The sequence below is a fragment of the Triticum dicoccoides genome, chromosome 3A (genome assembly GCF_002162155.2).
Source record: "Triticum dicoccoides isolate Atlit2015 ecotype Zavitan chromosome 3A, WEW_v2.0, whole genome shotgun sequence".
NCBI lineage: Eukaryota > Viridiplantae > Streptophyta > Magnoliopsida > Poales > Poaceae > Triticum > Triticum dicoccoides.
Genome location: NC_041384.1, coordinates 588625089 through 588647954, shown reverse-complemented (window position 1 = coordinate 588647954; position 22866 = coordinate 588625089). Strand labels below are relative to the sequence as shown.

The 22866-nt window shown below is 46.8% G+C and overlaps 1 protein-coding gene across 3 annotated transcripts in view; it reads left to right on the top strand.

The window, feature by feature from the left end:
- The first annotated feature begins 19269 nt into the window (after positions 1-19269).
- Positions 19270-22866, top strand: part of LOC119269401 (probable LRR receptor-like serine/threonine-protein kinase At1g06840) — a 12250-nt gene continuing 8653 nt past the window's right edge. Inside the window, exons 1-5 of one of the 3 annotated variants that reach the window (XM_037551227.1) lie at positions 19270-19670; positions 20565-20666; positions 21098-21245; positions 21820-21891; positions 22242-22313. In XM_037551227.1, the coding sequence (XP_037407124.1) occupies positions 20567-20666; positions 21098-21245; positions 21820-21891; positions 22242-22313 (392 nt within the window). In that variant the 5' untranslated portion in view covers positions 19270-19670; positions 20565-20566. Of the gene's footprint in view, positions 19671-20432; positions 20452-20564; positions 20667-21097; positions 21246-21819; positions 21892-22241; positions 22314-22866 lie in introns of those variants that run through there. The other 2 variants (XM_037551228.1, XM_037551229.1) reach the window with 2 other exon arrangements.

Sequence of the window (22866 nt, the reverse complement as noted above, 5' to 3'; positions counted from 1 at the left end):
TAAACTACTCACACTTCATCGGAGAGGCTATGGTGTTGATGTAGAAGCCCTCCGGGATCGATGCCCCCTCCGGCGGAGCTCCAAAACAGGCCCCAAGATGGGATCTCATGGATACAGAAAGTTACGGTGGTGGAATTAGGGTTTTGGCTCCGTATCTGATCGTTTGGGGGTACGTGGATATATATAGGAGGAAGGAGTACGTCGGTGGAGCAATAGGGGGCCCACGAGGGTGGAGGGCGCGCCTGGTGGGGGTGGGCGCGCCCCCTACCTCGTGCCCTCCTGTTTCGTTTCTTGACGTAGGGTCCAAGTCTCCCTGGTCTTATTCGTTGAGAAAATCACGTTCCCGAAGGTTTCATTCCGTTTGGACTCCGTTTGATATTCCTTTTGTTTGAAACCCTAAAACACGCAAAAAAATGACAATTCTGGGCTGGGCCTTCGGTTAATAGGTTAGTCCCAAAAATAATATATAAGTGGATAATAAAGCCCAATAATGTCCAAAACAGTAGATAATATAGCATGGAGCAATCAAAAATTATAGATACGTTGGAGACGTATCGGCATTCTCCCTCTTTATGTAAATCTTGTAAAATAAGAGAGAATATGCATAAGTATTGTGACATAATGTGTAATATCAGCCCATAATGCAATAAATATCGATATAAAAGAATGATGCAAAATGGACGTATCAATACCCTAAGAAAACTATTGGGTATACCTTCTACCACAGATCCGAAGGCAAGGTCTTTGTTGCCAAGAATGGATCCTTTCTAGAGAAATAGTTTCTCTCGAAAGAAGTAAGTGGGAGGAAAGTGGAACTTGATGAAGTACCGCCTCTCGAACTGGAGAGTAGCGCAGCGCAGTAAATTTTTTCTGCGGTGCCTGCACCAACTAGAGAGGAAGTTAATGATGATGATCAAGGAACTTTAGATCAAGTTACTACTGAACTTCGTAGGTCCACAAGGACACGTTCCGCACCAGAGTGGTACGGTAACCCTGTACTAGAAATCATGTTGTTAGACAATGGTGAACCTTCGAACTATGAAGAAGCGATGGTGGGCCCGGATTCCGACAAATGGCTTGAAGCCATGAAATCCGAGATAGGATCCATGTATGAAAATGAAGTATGAACTTTGACTGACTTCCCGATGATCGGCGAGCCATAGAAAATAGATGGATCTTTAAGAAGAAAACAGACGCGGATGGTAATGTGACATTCTATAAGGCTCGACTTGTCGCTAAGGGTTATCGACAAGTTCAAGGGGTTGACTACGATGAGACTTTCTCACCCGTAGTGAAGCTGAAGTCTTCCGAATCATGTTAGCAATTGCCGCATTCTATGATTATGAGATATGGCAAATGGACGTCAAGACGACATTCCTTAATGGTTTCCTTAAGGAAGAACTGTATATGATGCAGCCAGAAGGTTTTGTCGATCCTAAGAATGCTGACAAGGTGTGCAAGCTCCAACGCTCAATCTATGGGCTGGTGCAAGCATCTCGGAGTTGGAACATTTGATTTGGTGAGATGATCAAAGCGTTTGGGTTTACGCAGACTTATGGAGAAGCCTGTGTTTACAAGAAAGTGACTGGGAGCTCTGTAGCATTTCTCATATTATATGTGGATGACATACTATTCATGGGAAATGATATATAATTCTTGGAAAGCATAAAGGCCTACTTGAATAAGTGTTTTTCAATGAAGGACCTTGGAGAAGCTGCTTATATATTAGGCATCAAGATCTATAGAGATAGATCGAGACGCCTCACTGGTCTTTCACAAAGCACATACCTTGGCAAGATATTGAAGAAGTTCAATATGGATCAGTCCAAGAAGGGGTTCTTGCCTGTATTGCAAGGTGTGAGATTGAGCACAGCTCAATGCCCGACCACGTCAGGAGATAGAGAAAAGATGAGTGTCATCCCCTATGCCTCAGACATAGGGTCTATTATGTATGCCATGCTGTGTACCAGACCTGATGTATACCTTGTCGTAAGTTTGGTAGGAAGGTACCAAAGTAATCCCGGCATGGAACACTGGAAAGCGGTCAAGAATATCCCGAAGTACCTTAAAAGGACTAAGGATATGTTTCTCGTTAAAGGAGGTGATGAAGAGCTCGTCGAAAAGGGTTACGTCGATGCTAGCTTCGACACAGATCTGGATGACTCCAAGTCACAAACTGGATACGTGTATATTTTGAATGGTGGGGCAGTCAGCTGGTGCAGTTGCAAGCAAAGCGTCGTGGCGGGATCTACATGTGAAGCGGAGTACATGGCAGCCTCGGAGGCAGCACATGAAGCAATCTAGATGAAGGAGTTCATTACCGACCTAGGAGTTATTCCCAATGCGTCGGGCCCGATGACTCTCTTTTGTGACAACACTGGAGCCATTGCCCTTGCCAAGGAGCCCAGGTTTCACAAGAAGACCAGGCATATCAAGCGTCGCTTGAACTCCATTCGTGATAATGTTCAAGATGGAGACATAGATATTTGTAAAGTGCATACAAACCTGAATGTCGCAGATCCGTTGACTAAACCTCTTACACAAGCAAAACATGATCAACACCAGAACTCTATGGGTGTTCGATTCATCACAATGTAACTAGATTATTGACTCTAGTGCAAGTGGGAGACTGCTGGAAATATGCCCTAGAGGCAATAATAAAATGGTTATTATTATATTTCCTTGTTCATGATAATTGTCTATTGTTCATGCTATAATTGTGTTATCCAGAAATCGTAATACATGTGTGAATACATAGACCACAACATGTCCCTAGTGAGCCTCTAGTTGACTAGCTCGTTTATCAATAGATGGTTACTGTTTCCTGACCATGGACGTTGGATGTCATTGATAACAGGATCACATCATTAGGAGAATGATGTGATGGACAAGACCCAATCCTAAGCATAGCACAAGATGGTGTAGTTCGTCTACTAAAGCTTTTCTAATGTCAAGTATCATTTCCTTAGACCATGAGATTGTGCAACTCCCGGATACTGTAGGAATGCTTTGGGTGTGCCAAACGTCACAACGTAACTGGGTGGCTATAAAGGTGCACTATGGGTATCTCCGAAAGTGTTTGTTGGGTTGGCACGAATTGAGACAGGGATTTGTCACTCCGTGTGACGGAGGGGTATCTCTGGGCCCACTCGGTAGGACATCATCATAATGAGCTCAATGTGACCAAGGAGTTGATCATGGTATGATGTGTTACGAACGAGTAAAGAGACTTGCCGATAACGATATTGAACAAGGTATAGGGATACCAACGATTGGGTTGGCACGAATCGAGACTGGGATTTGTCACTCCGTGTGACAGAGGGGTATCTCTGCGCCCACTCAGTAGGACATCATCATAATGAGATTAATGTGACCAAGGAGTTGATCACAGGATGATGTGTTACGAATGAGTAAAGAGACTTGCCGCTAAAAAGATTGAACAAGTTATAGGGATACCAACGATCGAATCTCGGGCAAGTATCATACCGGTAGACAAAGGGAATTGTGTACGGGATTGATTGAATCCCCGACATCGTGGTTCATCCGATGAGATCATCGTGGAGCATGTGGGAGCCAACATGGGTATCCAGATCCCGCTGTTGGTTATTGGCCGGAGAGATGTCTCGGTCATGTCTGCATGCCTCCCGAACCCATAGGGTCTACACGCTTAAGGTTCGATGACGCTAGGGTTATAGGTAATAGATGTACGTGGTTACCGAATGTTGTTCGGAGTCTCGGATGAGATCCCAGAGGTCACGAGGAGTTTCGGAATGGTTCGGAGGTAAAGATTTATATATGGGAAGTCCCATTTTGGACACCGAAAGTGTTCTGGGCATTATCGGTAACGTACCGGGATCACCGGAAGGGTTTGGGGGTCCATCGGGAGGAGCCACCAGCCCCGGAGGCCTGCGTGGGCCAAGTGTGGGAAGGGACCATCCCCTAGGTGGGCTAGTGCGCCTCCCACAAGAGGCCCAAGGTGCAGGGAAGGGGAGAAAGGGGAAACCCTAGGCTCAGATGGGCCTAAGGCCCACCTAGGGTGCTCCCCCCTCTCTCCCCCTCTGGCCGCCCCCTAGATGCATCTAGGGCTGGCCGCCACCCCTAAGGGGGAACCCTAGATGGGGGCGCATCCCCTCCCCTTCCCTTATATATAGTGGGGGTTTTGGGGCTGCCAGAGACACGAGTCTCCCTCTCTCTTGGCACAACCCTACCCCTCTCCCTCCTCGTCTCTCGCAGTGCTTGGCGAAGCCCTGCTGGAGTGCCATGCTCCTCCTCCACCACCACACCGTCGTGCTGCTGCTGGATGGAGTCTTCCCCAACCTCTCCCTCTCTCCTTGCTGGATCAAGGCGCGGGAGACGTCACCGGGCTGCACGTGTGTTGAACGCGGAGGCGCCGTTGTTCGGTGCTTAGATCGGATTCGGTCGTGATCTGAATTGCTTCGTGTACAACTCCACCGACCGCGTTCTTGCAACGCTTCCGCATCGCGATCTTCAAGGGTAAGAAGATGCACTCCCCTCTCTCTCGTTGCTAGTTTCTCCATAGATTGATCTTGGTGATGGGTAGAATTTTTTTAATTTCTGCAACGATCCCCAACAGCTACAACAAATATCTTATAAATGTGTTTGTTGCAAACGAGGAGAGATATAGTTTATAAATTACCTAGGAATAGATAGTGAATCCATGTGTACTTAAAATGTGCATACATGCAATCTTATACTTGTATTAATATCGTATAATCTGGCTCTAAGTATTTTATAATATTTGTTCCACTAGCCTCTATTGTATGTGTGAGTGTTGAAAATTGCTACACACAACCAAAATTGGAAGTCAGAACAACATCAACTGAACATGGTGTTGGGGATATTACTACCGGACGTAAACCGGCCAGGAGTAGCGGGATTAACTTTATGAAGATTAGAAGCCCATGAAGATGTGAAGATGATGGCGCTTTACGAAGGCCCAAGGCCCAGAAGTGAGTTAAGGCCTGTAGATGTAAACCGGCTTAATCATGTAACTTGCTTTGTAAGATAGGAAGTGTAGAGATCGAACCGGAAACATTTATGATCCGGCTTCGGGACTCTGTAAACCGACGGGTGCCACCCATGTACATAAGGGGACGACCCGGCAGTGGTTCAAGGGACAGACAACAACTCGAGAGCCAGACAAAGCGGATTCGCTCCCTGGCCTTCGAAACCCAAGCAATACTAATCACAACTAGACGTAGGCTTTTACCTTCATCGAAGGGGCCAAACTAGTATAAAACTCCCTGTTTCCCCTTGTCCGGTTTAACCCCTTTAAGCTAACCTGTTGCGATGGCTCCACGACTAAGTCCTTTCACAAGGACATCTTCCGTGACAAACCCACGACAGTTGGCGCCCACCATGGGGCTACCGCATGATGGTTTCGAGTTCTTGAAGGGAAGCTTTGATGGACTCAAGGGATATGCTGTGGGCCGGATGACGTAGAGTCGTCGTGGCAAGCTCTACATCGACAATGCAGGATGGGGTCCCGAGGCCGATTCAATTGAATATGGGTACCGGGTCCCCTTTGGTGGGATTCACGTCTTCATCGGCAAGATTGGCGAACCGGCCCCTGAGCCGGACAGCTGCACCGACATCATCGAAACGGCTCAGCGTACAAGTTCTTCGCCGGTTCAGCCCGTGATGAAGCACGTCTTCGTAGGTGCTATCCATGGAGCAGAATACGAGGGCGGACCAGCGTCCGATGGAGAAACCGTTGTCTGTTCCGACGACGAGTCTTCTGGAGAAACCGAATCGCTTTATCAGTTACAAGATGGCCGGATTGGTGGGGGATCCGAGGGCAACAGTATTCCGGACCTCCCTGATCTGCCAAACCGGGCCGCTATCTTCATGGCCGGTACACAGTTAGTGCCTCACTCATCAACTGCTGCAGCAATGCTCTCCGGTTCAACAACGGCCACACCGGCGGGGGCAGGAAGCTCTGCGCCGCCTCCGGCTCAAGTCCTGTCTGACTTGTTTGACGCTTTGGCAGCATTGATGGCCGCAGAGGTGGATGCAGCAGCCAGGGATCAGCACAATGCGGATATTGCAAAGGTAAAGGATCAGATAGCCCAGGCTAAAGCGGACCTAGCGGCGGAGAACGCTAGGATGGCTACAGAACAGGCTGAATTGGAAGCACAGGCCTACCGGATTAGGTTGGATTAGAACACTTCCGAAGAAGTCCTGAGAAGAAGGTACCGATCGCATCTCTCGTCAGGTTATGAGCCGCGAAATCTCTTCAACACACCAGGAGCAGGAGCTAGTCACCAGCCGGTACTGAACTGGGGCCGGTTCAACCGCACACGATGGACCCACCTCGCCAGAATAACATTGTGCCACAGCATGTACCAACACCTCCCGGGCATTATTCCAACCCGTTGGACAATATTGTGGCCGCTGCTTCACGCCTGGCAGCCCTCCCAACCGACGGCAAATCACCAGTTGCGATTGAGGCACGTCGGGCTAGAGACCTCCTTCAAATGGCGCTAAACCAGCAGTAGCCATACTCACACAGTCGGGAGAGGATTCATTCTACTCCCCATCCAAGCCGGAGCTACAACAGACACGTGGAGGATGAACCGGCTGTGTCAAGCAGTGCACGTCGCCGTAACTCGCCGCGAGGGCACAACCCGGCAGGGGGAGGTGCTAATGCACAAGATGTGGTGGATCATGGCCGCGCGCGTCGGGAGGCCGAGTTAGCAGCTCGACACGGAGCGTGTCAACATACTCCGGTTCACCCTACCGCTTCAATAGAACCCGGGGTGGTATTCAGTTCCTTAGGGGTGCCGTGTCTCACCCCCGCTTTGCGTAATGTGAGACTGCCCAAGGATTTCAAAGGACCTCGTAAAGTGCCCAATTACACCGCCAATTTGCATCCTGAGGCGTGGGTTGAAAGTTACGAGATGGCAATGGAGATGCTGGACGTGGACGAAGCGGTATGTGCCAAATACTTCACCATGATGTTGGAGGGAACAGCTCGTACTTGGTTAAAGAGCTTACCAGTTAATTCTGTTGGATCATGGGCCGATTTGAAGCACCGGTTTATCCAGAACTTCAAGGATACTTGTAAGCAACCGATGTCAATCATGGATCTGGCCGCTTGTGTCCAAGAGGAAGGGGAGTCCACGACCCATTGGGTCAAGCGGGTCTCAGCAATTTTGCACTCATCGGATCATATCAATGCAGATACCGCAGTACTAACGTTGGAGGGAAATTGCCGTTTTCTGCCCCTCAAACAGAAGTTAGGAAGGCTCAAGCGTCACTCCAATGATATGTCAACGCTCATGGCCGCTTTGGTTAAGTACGCCGATTCAGATAATACCAAGGACCCGGATTCAGAGGAGGACAAACCGGGGAAAGGGAAGAAGAACGGCAACGCCAAGGGTCAGCAGCATAATCCGGCAGGCCATGGGAACAGTGGTAAGCGCAAGGCCGACAACAACTTGGACTTTGTAGCTAACACCAATGCTCAGGAGAATGGCCAGCGCCGCAAGGGCAAGCAGCCCCAGAGGGGCGGAGGTTCAGGCCCCAATTTGGAACGCCTATTAAATCAACCTTGTCCAAAGCATGGATCAAAGGAGAAGCCAACATTGCATCTTTGGAAGGACTGTTATATCATGCGGGATTTCAAGAACTCCAATATGTTCCAGTATGATAATGGCCCGCCCGGCGGTTCAGGAGGTGGTTACCACGGGCCGGGTTACGGAGGTGGCAGTTCCGGTTTAGAGTTTCAAGGCAACCAAACCGGACACAGCAATCAAGGGCACCAAGGCAACCAGGGAGGTTACAACCATCAGGGGAACCACCAGTAGCAGCAGCAGTTGGGTTACCAGAGCAATCCCAAGCAGCTAAATAGCGGGCAATATCATGTCTTCACTACTAGTTTGTGTAAACGTGATCAGATGCTTCACAAGAGGGTAGTAAACTCTGTTGAACCGGCAGTGCCTCAGTATTTGCGCTGGTCTGAGCAACCCATTTTGTGGAGTAGAGAGGATCACCCACCCCGGGTTGACAATCCGGGTCACTTGGCCTTGGTGGTGGCCCCTCAAGTTGGGGGGTATAAGTTCACCAAAGTGCTCATGGATGGGGGAAGTAGTATCAATATCCTATATTATGATACATTCCGCCGTATGGGGTTGGCAGATAAGAATCTTAAACCGTCAAATACCGTTTTTCATGGTGTGGTGCCTGGTAAATCTGCATATCCAGTGGGCAAGATAGCCTTAGAGGTGGCTTTTGGAGATGATTATGATTCGAGGTCAGAAACATTGACTTTTGAGGTGGTAAAAATCAAAAGCTCGTATCACACCCTGTTTGGGCGGCCGGCTTATGCTAAGTTCATGGCAAGGCCGTGTTATGTTTATCTAGAGCTTAAAATGCCAGGTCATAAGGGGACTATCACAGTACATGGAAGCAGAAAGATCGCTTTGGAGTGTGAGGAAGGTGATGCGGCTTATGCTGAGTCGGTTTGTGCCATGGAGGAGTTGAAATTCTATAAGGAGCAAGTTGATCCGGCAGATATGACCTCTTTGAAAAAGCCGACTATGGAACATGATCCGGCGTTGAAGTTCAAATCGGCTACAGACACTAAGATGATTGATTTTGTCCCTGGCGACTCATCCAAACAATTCAGCATCAGCGCTAACCTGGATCCCAAATAGGAAAGCACGCTCATTGAGTTCATCCGTGAGAACCGAGACATCTTTGCATGGAAACCGTCTGACATGCCAGGTGTACCGAGGGAACTCGCTGAGCACACACTTAACATTGATCCTAAGTTTAAACCGGTCCGGCAGTTTCTCCGCCGCTTCAATGAAGAAAGGCGTAAGGCTATCGGTGAAGAGGTAGCTCGATTGTTGGCCGCAGGGTTTATCGTGGAGGTCTTTCATCCAGAGTGGTTGGCTAATCCGGTGCTGGTTCTTAAGAAAAACGGCACTTGGCGTATGTGTGTGGATTACACAAATTTAAACAAAGCTTGCCCTGCAGACCCCTTTGCCCTCCCTCGCATTGATCCAATAATTGATGCTACGGCAGGTTATGACCGTTTGTGTTTTCTGGATGCTTATTCTGGTTATCATCAGATCAAAATGGCGGTTAAAGACCAGGAGAAGACAGCTTTCATAACTCCCTTTGGAGCCTTCTGCTATGTCTCCATGCCCTTTGGACTTAAGAGTGCCTAGGCAACTTATCAGCGTTGTGTTCAGAATTGCCTTCATAAGCAGATTGGGCGCAATGTTCATGCATATGTGGATGATATTGTGATAAAGTCCAGAAAGGATGAAACATTGATAGATGATTTAAGAGAAACCTTTGACAACCTCCGGGTTTACAAGATGATGCTCAATCCAGAGAAGTGTGTTTTTGGTGTCCCGGCAGGCAAACACTTGGGTTTTCTTGTGTCAAACAGAGGCATCGAGGCTAATCTGGAAAAAATTCAGCAATCACGTCTTTAGCTAAACCGGCGTGTATCAATGACGTTCAACGTCTGGCCGGCCGGATTACAGCTTTGAGCCGTTTTATCAGTCGTCTCGGGGAGAAGGCCATCCCTTTATATCAGATGCTCAATAAAACAGATAACTTTGTCTGGAGCGAGGCAGCTGATAAAGTGTTCGAGGATCTGAAAAAGCAGTTAGCTGAACCGCCCGTGCTTGCAGCACCGATTGATAAGGAGCCGTTATTCCTATATGTGGCTGCTAATGCCCGAGTTGTTAGCGTGGCTATCATGGTGGAGCGCAAGGAAGTTGGCAAGGCATATCCGGTTCAACGGTCAGTTTATTATATCAGTGAAGTGCTCATTGAGTCAAAGCAGAGGTATCCACATTGGCAGAAGCTGGTGTATGGAGTGTTTATGGCAAGCCGGAAGCTTAAACACTATTTTCATGACCATCCCATCACAGTGGTCAGTTCAGCCCCTCTGGGAGATATCATTCAAAACAGAGAAGCAAATGGCCGGATTGCTAAGTTGCCTATCGAGCTTGGACCTCATGGACTCAAATATATACCCCGCACAACGATCAAATCCCAGGCACTCGTGGACTTCATCAATGATTGGAAGGAGTTACAGGCACCTGAAGAGAAACCAGATAATACATATTGGACTATTCATTTTGATGGGTCCAGACAGTCGGAGGGCTCGGGGGCTGGAGTCATACTAACTTCCCCACGAGGTGACAAGTTTTGTTATGTCCTCCGTTTAATGTTCCCTTATACTAACAATGCAGCTGAATATGAGGCCTTGCTCCAAGGTCTTCGTATGGCTAAGGAAATGAACTTAAGCCGGGTTAAGTGCTTCGGGGATTCAGATCTGGTGGCTCAACAGGTGTCTGGCACTTGGGATTCTAAAGACCCACTCATGGCTGCATATCGACGAGAGGTGGACACAGTGGCTGGTCACTTCAAGGGTTATCAGGTGGACCATATAGACCGGCGAAAGAATGAAGCGGCGGACGCTTTAAGTTGTCTTGGTTCTCAGCGTAAACCGGTTCCGTCGAATGTCTTTCTTGACGTATTGCATAATCCGTCAGTCAAGGTACCAACCGAAGAAGAGTTGGCTATTCCGGATCCGGAGGCTCAATTGGTGGCAGCTCTGCACGTCATACCAGATTGGACAATCCCATATCTGGCTTACATGAACCGGGGCGAGTTACCAGACGATGAAAAGTTGGCTCAACAGATAATCCGGCGTTCCAAGTCCATGACCATACTCAACGGGGAGTTACATCATTACAGCGTTTCAGGAGCAATTCAGCGTTGTGTTTCTCCTCAAGAGGGTTGTGAGATTTTGCGAGAAATCCATGAAGGAGATTGCGGTCACCACGCCGGTTCAAAATCTTTGGTTGCTAAAGCTTTTCGCCACGGTTTTTACTAGTTGATAGCGCATGCTGATGCAGAGGATTTAGTCAAGAGATGTGACGGTTGTCAAAAATTTGCCCGCCGTGCGCACATTCCGGCCCAAGAGTTGAGGATGATTCCAATAACTTGGCCATTTGCGACTTGGGGGCTTGATATGGTTGGACCCTTCAAGCGATCCAAGGACAAAAAGACCCACCTGTTAGTAGCAGTTGATAAATTTACCAAATGGGTGGAGGCAGAACCAGTCAGTAAGTGTGATGCAGCCACGGCGGTTAAGTTCATCAAAAAGGTGATATTCCGGTTTGGCTTTCCACACAGTATTATAACTGATAATGGTACTAACCTGTCAAAAGGGGAGATGGAGGAATTTTGCCAACGTGAGCACATCCGGCTCGATCTAGCATCAGTGGCTCACCCCTAGTCTAATGGTCAAGCAGAGAGGGCAAATCAAGAAATTCTACGAGGTATCAAACCCAGGCTTATGGTTCCTTTAAAGCGGACACCGGGTTGTTGGGTTGAGGAGCTACCTTCTATGTTATGGAGCATCAACACCACACCCAATAGGTCTACGTGTTACACACCTTTCTTCATGGTTTATGGAGCGGAGGTAGTTCTTCCTAGTGACATCCGTCACGACTCACCCCGTGTGACAGCCTACGTTGAAGCTGATAATGAGAAGGCACGACAAGATTCCCTGGACCTGTTGGATGAAGAGTGTGATCTTGCAGCAGCACATTCGGCGATTTATCAACAAGATCTCCGATGTTATCACAGCCGCCGGGTTAAGACCAGAACCTTTCAAGAAGGTGATTTGGTGCTCCGGCTCATCCAGGATCAGACTGATATGCACAAGTTATCCCCACCTTGGGAAGGACCCTTTGTGGTCAGCAAGAATCTGCACAACGAGTCTTACTACCTCATTGATGTTCGAGAGCACAAAGACTCACGTAAATCGGAGGAGGAGACCAAGCGACCATGGAATATAGCTCTTCTTCGGCCTTACTATACTTGAAGCCACCGGCTCTTCATATGTACATATTTATGACGATGTATATATTATATAATAAACCGGAGCCTCCGTTACAGCAGGGTATCTGTTCTTTTTACATCTTGTGTGTGCTTACAAGAGTTTACTGACAAAGCGGAGTTTTTTGTTAATCGGTCTCAGCAGCCGCACGGATATAAAGAAAATCACTAGGGGGCTTGGTCATATCTAAACCATAGCTACACCTCTTGACCGGTTTAAAACCACAAAGGGATATCACTAGGGGGCTTGGTTGTTGTCACACCATAGCTACACCTCTTGATAGGCGTTTAAGCCACAAAAGAAAATTGTGGAGCCAAAGAGAGTGTTGCACAAAGCACAAACTCAAACATGGGCACACACTGAGCACAGCTCAGAAAGTTACTTGGGGGCTCTTTTTGCAAAGCAACAAAGAGTTTGAAAGGACCCTTGTAATTGGCTATCAAGCCACGGCTTGGAAGCCTGGTGTATTCACCTAAAACCCCGGGTTAACCTGCCTTCATCAAGTAAGCCACTCCTATCCAGGTAATCCTGGTATGACCCGCCGAACGTTTGACAAGTCAATCTTCTGCAGACCCTGAACTTGTCAAAGTTAAAACGACGATTGGTTAATTGGAGGCCCATCTTAAAAGGCTTTGTTAAATGGTTTAACTCAGAGGCCTAGCAGCCCATGAAAAGCCTCGATTTGGAGCCTGGCAGCTCATAAAAAGCCTTGCATATGTCCTTTTTGAGTCTTATTTGTTGAAGATTTTTTACTTTCTAAAAGTTCATAAATGTCTTCTGATAAACTGGTGTCCTTGACCCGGCTTGCCTTTCAACTACAAGTTGTCAGTGCATGATTAGTTATAAACCGGTGTTCATTGTCCCGGTCTGGTTTGACTAAATCACCAGTGCTATAAAGAAAACCCGGTGATTGTTATATCCCGGTACGGTTTATTATCATAATCTGGCATTATAAGGATGGAATTATTATCACTTCGGATTAGGTGTTAGCACCTTTACCAAAACAGTTGGTCAACCAACGAGGTATGTTGCACATATTACTTTTTATACAACAACTTTGATCATTCATCTAAGTATTGTATATATGTTGAGCATCATAACCCGTCCAGTGGTAAACCACTAGGACACTTTGCAAGTTTTTGTATTCAGGAACAAAACTATTCCTGAGCTATTCATAAATATATCCCAAAAGGTGGAACAAGTTGTCACGAGGTATTACAAAACATGCTCGATGGCATGGCAGATAACGGAGTTTTGGCTATCCTATTACAAGAAGCTTTCAAAGCGGCTCCAATTGCATAATTGTTTTCAAAGTATCGGTACACAGTAGCCAGTAAACCAGCAACCGGTTTAAGACGCTTCGTTTGGACAGTTTGATGGTTGAGGGTCAATTGGTGTGGGCACTTCTTCATCCCTCCCCAGACGCTGGAAATCAACCGTCGACCAATCGATTCCAGTTAAAGCTTGAAACACTGCCTCTTAATGGATAAGATTGGATGGATTAATATCAGGAGCATAAGTGTGCTTACGAATCGGAGCCACAAGTTCTTCAACTTCATGGATTATGGCAGGCTGTCTTTTCCCTTCAGCGTCATAAGCCGGTTGAAAATGGGACAAGTCTGTATCTTCGGCCAGCTTGCTGGCTATTGGCCGCATCTCTTTGGTCAGCCACTGGAGGTCATCATTGTCGAAGTTTGCACCGTCCTCCTTCACGCCTGGGTATCCTTTTATGACATCCTCCGCTTCAAGGTCTGGAATCCAGGCTTTGGCTCGAATAAGTGCGATTAAAGCTCCTGCTCTTGCAGCTGCCTTCTTCAATTCGACAATCCGGGCTGGTAACATGGCCAATTTCTCAAGTGTTTCTTTTATCAAGGTTGGTGCCGGTTTGTTGTAAGCCGCTGTGCAAATAGCCCGCTGAGACCCAGAATATAACTGTTCAATCAAAGTATACGCCGCTTTGAGCTTCATCCGCATGTCTGTACCAAGATGAGCAATCCGAGTGTCTGCCAAGGGTTTATGTCAAAATTCTGGCCAATGATAAGGTTCATTGAATTGCGCAAAACACATAAGGAGATATTTACCAAAGATAGCAGAAGTCATAGCGTTGATCTGCTGCCTCAAGCCAGCTAGTTCATCTACAATTGGTTTCAGGGCTGCCTCGGCATCTTCAGCTCTTTTGGTTAAACCGGATTTTTTGGTTTCCCAGTTAGCACGATCTTTGTTGAAAGATTCTTTCAGCTTTTCCATTACGGCCAGGGCTTGGGTCAGCTCCTCTTTGGCCTTTGCAGCTTCTGCTTGTTGTGACTTCACATTCTCTTGCAAGTCAGAGTTTCGAGCATCTCTATTCCTCAATTCAGCCTGCAACATTGAAGGTATATTAAACAACAGGATGTATATATGTACTAAGTACAAAGCGTATAACAAGTTATACACTTCATACTTGGGGGCTAATGCCTACTTGCTCTCAATTATTACATTTTATACAAGTCTCCAGAACAATGCAAGCATTACCCTTGACACTTGGGGGCTAATGTACGTCTGTTCTAAAACAGATGCATGGATTAAAACCCTGATTAACTTGCCAAGTTAAACCGGCCTTTGGGGGCTACACTGCGGAAAGCTATCTAATTGTTAAAAGAGGAGTCTTGGTTCTTATTAGAGACCTGACATTTTGAGGGTCAATGATGAGAAACTTAAAGTGCTACAAAGACCCGGTTTATGATTAACATCATAAAACGGCCCTTGGGGGCTACTTGGGCTAGTATTTCAACTTTGAATCAACAAACAAAGGGAGATGAAAATACCTCATATCGCTCCTTCATCAAACTCACCAAACCGGCTTCATAGTCCCGGTTTGAGTGAAGACGGTTCAAGAAGCCAGAATGAAATTCTTCAGCGTTGAGATGAGCATAATTCGATAAATCACTACTCCATTTGCCTTTTTCTCTAGCAACCTGTTCTTCCTTGGCACTATGTTGAGCCAATATTACGGGATGGCCAGGAGAGCTATGGCCCATTCCAGTAATGATAACATCGTCTCCTTGACCTTCAGTGTTTTTGGCTGGTGATAATGGAGTCTCAGCATCTCTCACCAGACTAGCACGGTTTGGCTCGGCCGGTTTAGTGTCAGGCGTGGCAGGTTCAGCGTCTGTTGGTTCATCCGTGTTTTGGCCTTGAAGGGGCGGGTCGTCCGAGGCGGCTTCAGGATGAAGGCCCTCCGGTTCACAAGTCTGGTCTGGATCACCTCTTGGTTCCTCTTAAACAGTGGCTGGGTCTTCGGGTGGATTGTTGACCCGAGATTTCTTGCTGGGTCTGGCTTTGGCTCTGCAGACAAAATTAAAAGGAGGGTTAACATTTTATTCCAGATTTACAACACATTGAGATGCAAGATTGCAAAGCTTACCCAGCCACAGTTTTCAGAGGGGGAGTTGAGTTGCCGTCAATTCACCAGAGGATGAGGGAGGTGTCACCTAATAATTGGAATCGGACGGATTAAGAGGTTGTCTGAAATAACCTGCCTTGGGATAAGAATTGTCAGGAGTAGGAGAGACCTCAGACCGGCGCTTCCGAACCAGGGTGTCAGGTAAACCGGTTGAAGTAACCTGTTGGCCACTGTGTCGGGTTGTCCGGCGAGCTTCATGCTGCTGAGTCTTCAAAACAAATGTTGGATCCAAATGAGCAAGAGGATGAGAAAATCTTACTTTCTGGACTGCTTGACGGGTTTTTTGTGTTGGCTTAGAGTCTGAACCGGAGGAAAGGGTAATTACCTCTACATCATCAGCTTGACTGCCTTCTGCGTCCTCCTGAGGAAGATCATTGTTAATGGGATGCATGAAAAGGGAGTCAAGTGAGTCAAGTTCTACCTCAACTTCCAGATCATCAGCATCATCATCAAGTTCCATGTTAATCCGGTCAGCCGTTTTCTGTTTTGACGTCCGTTTGACGGCTTTGGTTTTGGGGCGAGAAGGTTTGACCGCTTTATCCCCAGTTGGCTTTACTGCTTTTTCTATGAATTTCCATTCCAGACGGGATCATCACCCTGTACATACATACGCAGAAGAAGGATTACAAGTTGAACATATTAAAGATATCAAGGATGAAAAGGAAGTATAGTACTTACATCAGACGGTCTGTTCTTAGTATAGAAGGGGTTCAGTCCGGTTTGACTACAGACTACTTCCGTTTCATTCAAAAATTTCTTTACACTTTCCGTGACCTCTTCATCGGTCACCTGAATGTTGCAATGACGTTGTGGGTCTTCAACATCACCGGTGTACTCACACATTAAACCGGGGCGCCAGCTTAGCGGCAAGATGCTCCAAGATATCCAACAGCGCATGAAATCAACGCCTATTAAACCGTTGGCCATGAAAGCCCGGAGTTTGGCGAGTTGAGGGGCATATTTGGCCCTTTCTGTAGAGCTTAAGCGTTGCAACATTGGATGGGTGTTGGAAAGCCGGTGATCACGAAAGCCTGGGAGGGGATTCTCATCTTCAGGAGACATATCTCTGCAGTAAAACCAAGTCTGGTTCCATTCCTTAGGATGGCTGTGCAGTTTGGCATGAGGAAATTCAACTTCTTTATGCTTCTGAATTGAGACATCACCAAGTTCAGTGTTGGGGCCATTTACAAATTCTGTGTGCCGGTTTAGGTGAAAGAAGTCCCGGAACAGCTCCGCAGTTGGTTCTTCTTGTAAGTACACTTCACAGAAGACCTGGAAGTTGCATAAATTGGAGACCGAGTTGGGTCTGATATCTTGAGGATGAAGTTGGAAACTGGCAAGCACATCCCGGTAAAACTTTGACCCTGGCGGTTTGAAGCCACGGCCCATGTGATCAACAAAGACAACCAGCTCACCCTGCCTTGCGGTTGGAGGATTTTCTGCTCCTGGGACTCGCCATTTAATTTCAGTTTTCTTAGGCAAGATGCCGATGCTGACCATATCGTTCAATTGTTCCTCGGTGACCCGGGAACGAGCCCAGTTGCAAGCGGTAAATTGCTTGGCCATTGTGGAATAAAAAAGCTGGAAACGAAAGGCCAGTTTATAAATCACTCAAGATGACGTATAAGATGCAATGGAGTAAAAGATATACTGAGTTATGAAATTGCATAAATCAGAGACCAATGAAAAAATGGATAACAAGGCAATACTAGAACAGGGGTACCCAGACACTGTTAAACCGGAGTACAACTATGGAGGTGAAAGGCTCCTCCGGTTTATCAGAGGGCTAATGGTATAGATTGCTTATACAAAGTTAAACCGCCTATATTGGTGTGAGGGGAAACAGATCTCACATGTTTATATAAAAATTTCAGATCCAAGGTATGATAGAAATTGGAAAATATTCAGGTTCAAGATTCAGGTACTTAAACAGTTCAGTAGATCCAGATAAGTTGTTCTTGATATAAAGAGGGAGTTTAATGAGGAGAATACGATTATGGCTACAGTCGCGCAAGAATAACAGATCCAGCCTAGCCTCGAATGCTACAGATAAGAAAAGAGAGGAATATCACTGAAGTTTTCGATGAACTCCGATGAACAGTGAAACCCTAAAAGATAAGATCTGGGGTGGAAGTAAAAAAAGGGGTTACCAGTGTCACAAGAACGGCAGAGATACACTGCGGTTTTCTGGTTCGATCAGGGTGATGCAGCGGCCGACGGCGAGGCAAAGGCGAGGCTTGTCGACGGCGGCGACGCTCAGGAGCAGAGACCTCGCGAGGAAGAAGAAGGGACGAAGGGGTAGCAGGGAAGAAAAGAAAAAGGGTCCCCTGCCCCTATTTATAAGGCGCAACGATGCAACGGCAAGTGCGGGAATCGAGAAGCTCAAAAAATGGATAATAGTAATGGTATCGCTTCGATGACTAGATATACGTTAATGAAGGTAATCTTCAGCATTAATGAAGATGACGTCACGACAGTTTACCCCGATCTGAGAAGATGACGTCACGGCGGTTTACCAAAATATGAGAAGATGTGGAAGACGAAGTTTTTACTAAGGATTGACATGAAACCTGTTCAAATCAATCTGGGCCTTAATGTTGGGGATATTACTACCGGACGTAAATCAGTCAGGAGTAGCCGGATTAACTTTATGAAGATTAGAAGCCCATGAAGATGTGAAGATGATGGCACTTTATGAAGGCCCAAGGCCCAGAAGTGAGTTAAGGCCTGTAGATGTAAACCGGCTTAATCATGTAACTTGCTTTGTAAGATAGGAAGTGTAGAGACCGAACCGAAAACGTTTATGATCCGGCTTGGGGACTCTGTAAACCGACGGGCGCCACCCATGTATATAAGGGGACGACCCGACAGCGGTTCAAGGGACAGACAACAACTCGAGAGTCAGACAAAGCGGATTCGCTCCCTGGCCTTCGAAACCCAAGCAATACCAATCACAACTAGATGTAGGTTTTTACCTTCATCGAAGGGGCCGAACTAGTATAAAACTCCCTGTGTCCCCTTGTCCGGTTTAACCCCTTTAAGCTAACCCGTTGCGATGACTCCACGACTAAGTCCTTTCACAAGGACATCTGCCGTGACAAACCCACGACACATGGAGTGGTAGATATTTTACCCCGAGATGGAGGCGCAACAACAAATTAAAAGGAGACTCCCGGTGCCGGCGGCGAAGCGCTGTCTGACGGTCGGTACACCATGAATCCCAAGTTTGGTGTCGACCGGAGCATAGGCTAAGGGAGTCGTCGGGGCCTTCGTTGGGCAAAGGGGGAGCACCGGCATCAACGAGGCATGAGGATTGACATAGACCCCGTCTTTAATTTACTTTATCAAGAACACATTAGTTCTTATTATCTTTTAGACATGAGAAATAGCAAAACGATAAAAGATTGCAATCAAAGGACCGCTTTCCCGCGCCTTTTTTTTTGAGCGGTCTAAAACGTGGAGCGACACAGACCCCTTCTCTAGTTTACCTTTTTGTACCGCAGAGGCACAATTTCCCCGCAGTCCGCAGTGTAACTTTTGTTGCACCGTCGGCCTCACCCACCACACCACCAAATCAAACCCGTCCGTCCCATCCCAGGAACAACCGTGTGGAGCGCAGCAGCGCTACTACTAGTCAGACCGACCAGGGTCAGCATCGCAGGAAAAATCACCGCGAGCGGAGCACCACCAACCAAAACCATGGCCCAACTCGTCCATGTCGGATGATGGCACGGGTGCGAACGGGAGAAGCAACCGCAACCGCAACAATCCACCCCGCCACTTTCCCCCTCGAGGAAATGACGGATTTGCCCGGGCGCACGCGGTCCCGGCAAGGGCGAGGCAATCCAGGCTTCCGGGAGGGTTGAAAGTCCAAGCCATATCGGCACGAGCCGCAGCGGTCGCCTACCCGTTGAACCGCGGCGGACGCCTCCTCCCTCCCTCCCTCCTTCCTCCCTCCTCGCGCGCCACCCCGACGCTACCGTAGTCAATAGAATAAAGCCGCGCGAATAAACTACTGGCGCTGCCGTTGCTTACTAGTAGCACCAGCAGTGGCACCGGTCAAGGCCCTTCGCTCCTCCTCCCACCTGTTCGTCCGAGCTCCACGCCTCCACCAACCCACTCGCTCGCTAGCTCACCAGCCGCTGGCCGTGCCGCGGGCGCCGCAATCGCCAAGGGGCGGGTGGAAAGCGCCGCTGGGCGGCAGCAACAGTGGCTTACAAAAGGCGGAGGCCCCCCTTTCCCTAGCGGCCTGGTAGCAGTCGCCGTCCGTCCGCGTCCGCATTTGCTCGCCCGCGCCCGACCTCTCCGGTCGCCGTCGCCGTCCTCGGTCAGGTATCCATCCGCCCGCCCGCACGCCCGCCGCTCCTCCTCCTCCTCCTCCTCTGTGCTGTGTCGGCCGAGCTGCGCTGAATCAATTCAGTTCAATTGCTGTTTGTTGGGAGCGGGGTTTGAGGCCGGTTTCTTCGGTTGGTTTGTTACTGTCTCTCTTCCCCTCTGCGATCCTTTCTTCGCGATTTTTCTGCTGGGGAAAGGAACCCACTGATTTTCCGGTCGCCAGTTCGCTTAAGTTTTTTCTCCTTCAGAGTAAAGTTTCAGTCTGAGGTTAAGGTTACAGTTTTGCTTCCCCTCTCTTCTTCTGTTCAATTCATTCATCATGGTTTTCTTGGTTCCTTCTCCTTTTTGGATTCTCGTACTTTTCCATTTCCACCTTCCGTTTCCCAAAGGTAATCTACCCGTGTGTGTAAACTGAAAACTGACAAAGTAACTTTGGGAGATGCCGGTGATACCAGGGCCAATACTTTGCGGAAACGTGCATGCTCTTGCCGTGACAAAATCCACCTGCTTTTATTAGTCCTTTATTTACCACCCACTCTGTTTACCTTGTGCACATACGCGTCATCGACCTTATTAGCACGTCGGCTCCAAGTCTGGATTGCTGATTAGGATGGTCTTGCTGTCACTGTCAATGCTTAAATTATCTTCACCCGCGGTGTTTAACAAAGTGTTAATAATATGCCAGTTGCCTTATTATTCTCCGGTCAATGAAAGAGAGTTGCTTCATTTTGATCAACCCTCCCTCCGGGCCATATAGCAGAGTTGGGTCAGGCACGTTGTTAGTATTTCTTCTTAGAATCCGATTCTGTCGAAATGCTTTCGCAACTTGTTTCTTTGGAGGCATCAATCTTTTGCCACTGATACCAAGTTGCTCCTAATTCTTTTGTACAGGCATGGCCAGCTCCGGAGGGTTCCGGTATGCGGCGATCCTGCTTGTTTTGTGCATTCTCCATGTGGACGTCGTAAGGGGACAAATCACTCACCCTACTGAAGGTAACCTCTCTAGTTGTTACTTGGAAATTGCTCATCCCAGAAAAGAATTTGAATTGGCTCCTGATTGGTCACTATCAGCTTATTGGAGCATCGGATCTACATGCCTTGCCTGTGCAGATTTAGTTAGATTTATTTGTTTGTATGTTTGGACATATTGAAAGTATCTTTGAAGGGCTCATTCTTCTCATCCTGTGAAGATTCCACTTATGCGATGTATACTCCACTAGTATTCAGTTATGCTGATGAACTAATCAAACTAGTTCACAGACTGCACCTAGCCATACATATAGCTCTCAGTGATACACATGTCATTCCAGTAGTTACCTAGTAGCCTAGTGGACATAAGTTCAACTATACATGGTGGTTTTTGTTGAGATCACATATTAATATTATCCTGCTGAAGATTAAATAATTGTCTCTCTTACATGCAGTAAGTGCTCTCAATGCTATCAAAGGCAGTTTAATTGATCCTATGAACAAGCTGAAGAAATGGAATAGAGGAGATCCATGCACATCAAATTGGACAGGAGTCATCTGCCACAAGATACCCAATGATGCATATCTTCATGTAACAGAGCTGTATGATTGACACACCATCCTTATTTATATCGCACTTTCGTTTTTTCTCCGCCATGGTAATGGTTAGCTACCCAAAAAAAAAAGTATTCTGTGTACTTGTACAGTGAGCCCTCTGCTGAAGCAATTAATCTTGCAAGTCGTAACAAAGTGCTGCTCACAAATAATAGCAACATGCATAAAAAGAGCTCCCAAGTTAAACTGTAACTGAAATAGCAATCACCGTTAGCTAGAGATCTTCCACATCTCCAATTTGCTTGCAAGGATATTTTCTTACTCCAAAGAATATTACACTCAAACTTTATACCAAACCTTACAAGTCACCAGGTTCCCCCAATATTTAACATTGTTTCTAGCATTATCAGTACTGTACTCCTCTTGTTTACTGTTTCAGACTAAGTTTGCAATTCCTGGTCAAAATAGTGGTCATTTGCTGATGCTTTTATTGCTTTAACCTATTCCGGGTCTTAAAATCTGCTTGTTATTCATTTATCTATCATTTCTGTATAATGCATAATATAATGATCATGTGTCATATTCCCTTCTGCTTAATAATGCATACCTTTTGCCCACGTAGGGAGTTGTTTAACATGAATCTTTCTGGAACTTTGGCACCAGAGGTTGGTCTTCTGTCTCAGCTGAACAAGTTGTAAGTATAAAAAGCTGCTAACTGAATTTAGTGCATTCAAGTGGTTCTTTAATATTACCTGAAAAACAAAACATGTTTTCCCCCAATATTGCACCTCATGGCCTCCACTTAATGTTTTCTTGTTGGAAGGGACCACTTCATGTTTTTTTTAATGTAAAGTGGCTTTTGAGCAAGGCTCAAATTCTCTGGCAAAATAAGCTTACTAGAGTGACATAACAAGACAAAAGAATTGATAGATCTTGTCCCATTTGAACTGTTTCTTTCTTTATTCTGCATCTATGCTTTTCAGGCTGTGCCATTAGGTACCCAACATATATTGAGCTAACTTCTATATTTTTCTGTTTTGGAAGGGATTTTATGTGGAACAATTTGACTGGTAACATCCCGAAAGAGATAGGCAATATCACAACACTCACTCTTATGTAAGTTCCTCTTATCTAAACTAACTTTTGTACTCTTTTTTTAGTATGGATATGACCACGGTACTGTTTATCTTGCAAGGCTACAGAAGTTTAAGCACTGAACCCTGCATGTTAAAAATGGCACAACATTTACCGTCCTTTTCTCCATCAAAACAAAAATATAGGCCCATGTATCTGATTCAGCATTTGGGGTTAGCATTCGTGTTTTGGTCTCATCCTTTTTTATTGTTTACACAGGCACAGTGGTTCAATCTTCTATATTTATTAAAAAACCCCAGTAGATGGGCTAAAACAACGTGGCTTTGGACTACAAAATTGTCATATTCATATTTTCTCTCAAATATACGTGTACACTAGCACTGAGCCCATGCGTTGCTACAAAACCAGAAGATAGTGAGTGGCATGGATGATCGTTGGGGAAGCATTTGTGTCATCAGATCACTGCATGGTTCCAGTGAGGGAAAATAAAGCAAAAGGATGTGGGGGGAGTTGCAGACAGCGATGCCCCGGAGCAACTGAAATGGCCATGTGAGAGCCATTGCAATATTTGAAG